General features: G+C 39.4%; 1 protein-coding gene across 1 annotated transcript; it reads right to left on the bottom strand.

Moving 5' to 3' along the window:
• Nucleotides 1-1,787: 1,787 nt before the first annotated feature.
• LOC139415151 (activating transcription factor 3) lies at nt 1,788-5,440 on the bottom strand. The gene is made up of 4 exons (XM_071163015.1): nt 5,344-5,440; nt 4,523-4,774; nt 4,128-4,235; nt 1,788-3,721 (listed from the first exon to the last, which is right to left on the bottom strand). Exons 2-4 carry the CDS (start codon nt 4,763-4,765, stop codon nt 3,473-3,475), a joined length of 600 nt encoding a protein of 199 aa, XP_071019116.1. The 5' UTR covers nt 4,766-4,774; nt 5,344-5,440; the 3' UTR covers nt 1,788-3,472.
• Between the last annotated feature and the right edge of the window lie 1,106 nt (nt 5,441-6,546).

The raw sequence follows: 6,546 nt of genomic DNA, 5'->3' as shown, positions 1-6,546 counted from the left end.
CTTGTAATAAGTGGTTGTACTGTACTACATAAGAAAAAATGTATTTGGGGAGGTATTCAAATGCCATGCCCATTTCAGAAACTTGGAAAACACATCTCAGGATGTCAAATAGTGCACACTATCATTGCATGAATTACCATGGTGTGACACATTTCTGTGAGGGTTGAATCATTCCTGTACTTAATTTTGTAGCGCAACTCTCTGAGAAGCATTGCGAATGGCACTTGATTGAAATGTTTTATCATGTTTTATTATCTGTGGCATGAGACTGAGTTGAGTGCTGCAAGGCTGAAGGAACAGTTATCACGATGAGATACAGAAGGCCTATAATAACATACCTCGGCCTCTGAGAGAGAGAGAATGAAAACATCCTTTACGGTGCTACCCATCTGAGAACATTACAGCACACAGACTTTTCACCTCACAACTTTACTTCGACCCAAATTTGACCTCTGGTGTTAAACAATGATCCAGTGCCTTTTAATAATGTTAATAATTTAGAATTCTCAATGTTTGATTGTGAGCCCATGTTTAGATGGTGGAACGTTTATTCTCTCTTTGTGTGTTACATCTGTTCAGGTTAATGTGTCAGAGTAATCATCTACATCCATATTTCCCAATCATGTTCTAGAGAAGCGCTTAAACAAAATTCTCTACAACCATTTAAGTATATAAAACTGGTGGTCTGAGAGGGTAGGGGAAAACTGAAAACTAGCTGTTATTGGCAAAGAGGTTTGGAAAGAGGTCTCTTTCTTATTGCTCTATTAATTGTTTGAAACATTGTTTGAAACATGTACAAAAAAAAAAAAAAAAGAAGTTTTATAGTAAATATGTTGTTAACTCTATTTCTTGAACTGCATTGTTGATTTAAAGACTTGTAAGTAAGCATTTCACGGTAAGGTCTTCACCTGCTGTATTCGACGCATGTGACAAATAACATTTGATTTGATTCATCACCAGGCAGGCCAAAACTCCATCCCACCAAAATAGTCTGAAATTTCAGGCAGTCTTGTCAAACAGCTCTTACACTAAAAGGGCATTTTCATAACTTTCACAATTTCACAGTATTATTCCAACCTCATGCTGTGGACATATACACTGAGTGTACAAAACATTAGGAACACCTTCCTAATATTGAGTTGCACCCCCTTTTCCCCTCAGAGCAGACAATTTGTCGGGGCATGGTCTCTAGGTGTCGATTCAACTGGCCAGTCTAGTGTCATGGAAATAGCAGGTGTTCCTAATGTTTTGTACACTCCGTGTCTATAAAATATAGGAAAATCTCGTTTTGAATGCACTGGTCCTTTAATATTGGTCAGGCAATAACCCAAAAATCATGTTGACTATGGTTGCATTCTGGCTGCTAGGAGTCTTGAGTAATTCAGTTGTATAGTTATCAAAAACCACCATCAGAAAAATGGGATGTTACTTTTTATGGAATGTGGACAACAACAGTGGGGTGGGGGAACTGGTGTTCTGAGTGAAATGGTATTTCACAGCCCATCTCGTCAGATAACACCCACTGACTCATGTTGAGCTGGCCTGGCACAGGATGAAAACACACTCTTCCAGTCTCTCCCCTGCCTGTCCTAGATATTATGTGTTTTCCAAAGAGGCAGACATGTCCTGGCTTGTTCTCAGACGAGCATCAACTGCACAAATGTGCTGAGATGCTAAACAGGTTTATGAATATTTGTTTTGTATCACAACTATGCAGTGTCAATATACCAATACCATTGAATCCCTTGCTAAAATTGTTCCCCAGAAACAATCCCAAACCAAATCAATTGAAGTATATATATACCTTTATTAATAAAGTATCAAAAACTAAAATCAACAGACAATAGAAATGAGTACTTAATTTGTTTCAGCGTGTAGTTTTACCTGACTTGATACAATTTGATCTTTTACATCCACTCAAACACACTTAATAATATTTTTTAGTGAACAATGTTCAAGTGAAACAAAGAAATGGATGGTGGAATAGAAAAGCAAGAAAGGTATTGAAGTATAAAACAGGCGTGTTATCCATCAAATTAATGATCTCAGCAGTGAGCCCATCCATGACTAGCATGCCTGTTTGAACACGAAACACTGAAATAAAAACAAAACACAAAACACATGGACACCTGAATCTCTTTCACTGTGTTCATCTCAACCGTTTACTCACAAACCAACCGAAATAAACAGTCCCTTACCATAAACCACACATGGATTAGTTTGAGACATTACAGAATATACAGACAAAAGCTACTGTTGATCGCAAAAATGTGTAGTTTGAGCAATGAGGCTAACCAGAGTTTCTGGTTGTGCAACTGACCTGTGACGATGTCACAGCACAAACAGTGGGCTGATGGGAGGGGGGGTTGGTTTGGCAGTGGGCTTAAGGACTTAGTAATTGCAGACGAACACTGAGGCAATTCATGTAATCTTCCATGACTTTAAAGTGAAAAATTCAGACAAGCAGAGTGATAAATAATTCCACTTAGATATCTAGCTACTGATACCTAGTGGGTCTATTTTATAAGCCTCAATAATACACAGAAGACAATAGGAGGTGTTATTTGGTTTACGTATATGGTATACAGTAACTACAGACTTATCTAGGTGAAGAAATTCTAATACGAATCACACAACCATATCTTCAATACTACAGATCATTATGTAATCAGGGCCTATTCCAAATACACCAGTTTACAGCGATGTAATGACTGATTTTCATTTAGGGAGGTCCAGGGCTAACAGTGCCATTGTCAGTAAGTTAGTTGAAATGCTGTCTGAATGAATCCTCATTGCATGCACTCCCTTTACTGTCCTATAACATGAGGGTTCCTCTGATATTAACTATACCTGTATATCCTGAGTTAGTAGTAGCAGCTTCAGAGGTTTTTGTTAGGCAAGTCAAGAGGGAATAAAGTGAGCTATAGACACAGCTACTACAGAATATATTCAATAAACACAACAGCAAACACATCACACAATGATTAACCTCTTCTCTTATATGACAGTAATAACAGGGCTGTTAATGTCACACACACAGTACACAGCCATTACTATCTCTCCACTTTAATCATATTTTTCCTCAACAAGCATCTATCTCAACTGACCAGTGAATCATGTGCCTTTACCACATTGACGTAATACTTTGGTACAAAAAAACAGAATTTGTCATCAGCCTTGAATAACAATGTAAAAGATTAAAGGAAACAATAAACACATTGGATGTATTTCTATGTTTTAGTGCTTTGACATTCGCCGACTTGCCGGAACACCACAAGCCTACCCTAGGTAGCACATGGGGTGTCCGTCCTTGTGCTGTCAAGTCCAGTTTAAGAGTGGGACGCGCAAAGCTCCTTTGCCGGCCCGACAGAGCCTTCACTTGACGCAGGTACAGTACAGTTGCCAGAGGACAGTGAGCATCTGTCTGAGTGAGTGAGTGAGTAGTACCCTACTTCCCCCAGGAGTGTGTGGATCAGTGATGGCCACAGGTGGTTGGCACTGAGGTGTGGTGGTGGTCCAGCTGTTCCATATGCAGGGTACCCTCCTTGATCTGCTGGATGAACAGGTTCCTCTCATCTTCGGGGGTCTGGCCATTCTGGGCCCGTACGATGCATGTGGGCCGGTGGAGGTTCAGCATGTAGACCAGCTGCTGCTTCTGGTTTTTCAGTTCTTCAACCTGTGCCTTCAGCTCAGAGTTCACTGACTCTAGTATCTCAGACTCCTGGAGGGGAGAAGGGAATAGTGGTTTGGTTCAATCCTGTTACTGACAGCTCCCTTGGTTCCTTTAAAAAAATACTAAATTAGGTTTAGTGCATTTTAGTTTGTATGTAAATACATAGTGTTCGTTTGCTGTTTTGAGGCAGACATTTCTATAGAGCCCTTATCTATTTATGTATTTCAATTACGAGTCATACAATATAAATGTAGGTTAAATAGAAATCATCCTTATGGCACATTAATTAGAAAAATATTTGGAATAATTACATATATGAGATAATATACTGTATGTCTACTTAATAAATCACAAAATACCACTTGGCACAGTCTGGCAGCCTCTGATTCATATGAATCATCTCTCCCCATCATAATAATGTTGTACTGCCTTGTAAAAAACACACTGAACATACCTTTTGAAGGCAGTCAGTCTTCTCCTTCTTCTTATTCCTACATTTGGCAGCAGCTACTTTGTTTCTTTCTCGTCTTCTTTTCCTCCTGTCACTTTCCTCCGGGATTTTCTGTTAATGACACATCAGGAAAATGAACAACCTTGAATAATGGTAACAACCTTCCTGAGAAATTAATGATATGGCTGATCATTTAATAATGTATGGTAGGCTTTACAATGTGTTGGTAAACCTGTAATTACAGTGATCTCATCTGTATAGACACATTTATTCTCAGGGAATACTTAAAATATAAGCATATTTCAAAAAATGAACTTTCCCCTATGTTATGTATGAATTACTATTGGTATTATGGGGGAGTAGATGTTACAGTAGGCGACTAATGTTGACATCCCTACCTCCCTCTTGACACTTGGAGCTTCAGACGTTCTGTCTGAACTTGAGCTCGCACAGTCGCTCATATCGGTGCTCAGTCCGTTGGACAGCCGCTTGTTCTGGATAGCATGTCGCAACTCCTCCTTTACCAGGGGAGTGAAGTTGGTGAAGTCCTCGAGCGTGAGTGTTCCAGGCGGGGACAGGCAGGGTACCAAGGCTGACGCGCTGATGTCGGACAGGCTGAATCCCGGATGCTGAAGCATCATTATGAAAAACTGAAGAAAAAAACGTGATGCTGTGTCACATTAAGCTGACTAAGCGAAACAAAAAACATTACACTTGGACACTCACTGGACTAAATAAAAAACGACAGATATGAGCAGCAATCTGCTGGTTAATGTAAACCATTAGACTATTTTGGTATGATAACTAGAATGTCACTTATTCCACCAGACACAGCAGTTGCACGCTACATTTTTTGCCTGCCGTGCCAACATTACAACAATATATCGCCCTTTTAAACAATGTAACAAGCTATGCAGTCCTAACATTCTTTATCTTTGAAGTGCGTGTTAATTTAGGGACAGGTGAATGTGTTACAACATATCAACCAGTTACCACAGACCATTTCAATACAACACATTAGACAATGAGAAATAAACTACACTTTGATTCACATAAACAAAGATATGAGTAAGATTTCTAAATGTAAGCCCGTTTTCTTTATTAAATGGATGTCAGTCCAGCTGGCACTATGCTACACGTGGCACAGTCTTTTTTCCTGAAAGCGCTTATCCTATTTCACACCGGTAGAAAGTTTTTACAACAAAAACAATTGACCCACCTGATTATGTTTTCAGTGAAGAAATGAAAGGCCTTTATTCTGCTCCTGGTTGTGAGGCTCTTCTGCCTGTTAAGAAAGCTACAGTTGTCGATGAAGCGTTGCATCACCCTCTTTTATAGTGAGTCGCTCTTGCAAGGCATTTACTAATAGGTGGGCGGGTCGTGGTGACGTAATCCTATTTATAGCACTTATTTGCAATGATGCAACCCATCAACCCCGTGTAGCACACCATAACAGGGCAAGCTCAGCCCCCTTTATTCACAAGGAATTTGTCGTAACATTTCATAGCAAATAAAGACATAATAGTTTAATGATCCGGGGCGTTTTTTGTATAGTCTATACATTTTATTGTCTAGTGGCAAAAAAAGCAAAGGGATGTTGAATGTAGCAGTGAGGGGCTTGCCCATCTACCTCTTATCATATCAGTCATATCATAACCAGCGTTCAGTGCAAAGGTACAGTACCAGTCAAAAGTTTGGACACACCTACTCATTCCAGAGTTTTTCTTTATTTGAACTATTTTCTACATTACAGAACAGTGGTGATTTTAGCATGTAAATCTTGGGGTGGGGGGAATGCATGCCAGCAAAGCCACAACACAACACACCACTAAACAATACATTAATTGCACTATAACGGTGACAAACGGTGCACACAAACTGTTAGGTCCTACATAAAGCTGTCCCAACATCTTACCACTGCTACACCTGGCTATCAGCCTTGTCTGGCAGCGAAACAGTTAATTCAGACTAATTTACTACCTTTTAAAAAAGCATAGCTGATATGGCTGACTTGTTTAATTTCTAATGACAGTTGAGATGTACAAACAATGGCATAAGGGGACGACAAGCGAATAATAGGCAATCTGGAATTTCGATTAAGGCATTAATGAGTGAACTAGGACAGACGTAGTCAATATAATTATTTGAATAGCACTTTTGAAATGTACTGTGACAGAAATCAGAACTTGGGCCGTTATTACAGTGTTCTCCCTGTTCACCAAATCAGAACCATAGGATAAATAAAGAGGGCATATAAGCAGACAATGAAAGCTCTTACAAAATTTGATGGTTACATTTCTCTAAAACAGGTTATAGTCTAAGTCAGAACAGTAGACGAAATTAAGAGGGGTACCAAATTATTAGGGTGAGGCACATGGGTTACTAACAGCTTACTACACAAAATGCACTTAGTATTACTTTC

This window comes from Oncorhynchus clarkii, chromosome 8, assembly GCF_045791955.1.
Source record: "Oncorhynchus clarkii lewisi isolate Uvic-CL-2024 chromosome 8, UVic_Ocla_1.0, whole genome shotgun sequence".
NCBI lineage: Eukaryota > Metazoa > Chordata > Actinopteri > Salmoniformes > Salmonidae > Oncorhynchus > Oncorhynchus clarkii.
This window is presented reverse-complemented; position numbering and strand designations above follow the sequence as displayed.

What these genes read in the sequence shown, in the direction of transcription:
- LOC139415151 (XM_071163015.1), bottom strand. Translation starts at nt 4,765, where the DNA reads ATGATGCTTCAGCATCCGGGATTCAGCCTGTCCGACATCAGCGCGTCA. An exon ending in CTCCAAGTGTCAAGAGGGAG is followed by an intron (nt 4,236 to 4,522) that starts GTAGGGATGTCA and finishes TGTCATTAACAG; the next exon opens with AAAATCCCGGAGGAAAGTGA. An exon ending in AGACTGACTGCCTTCAAAAG is followed by an intron (nt 3,722 to 4,127) that starts GTATGTTCAGTG and finishes TCTCCCCTCCAG; the next exon opens with GAGTCTGAGATACTAGAGTC.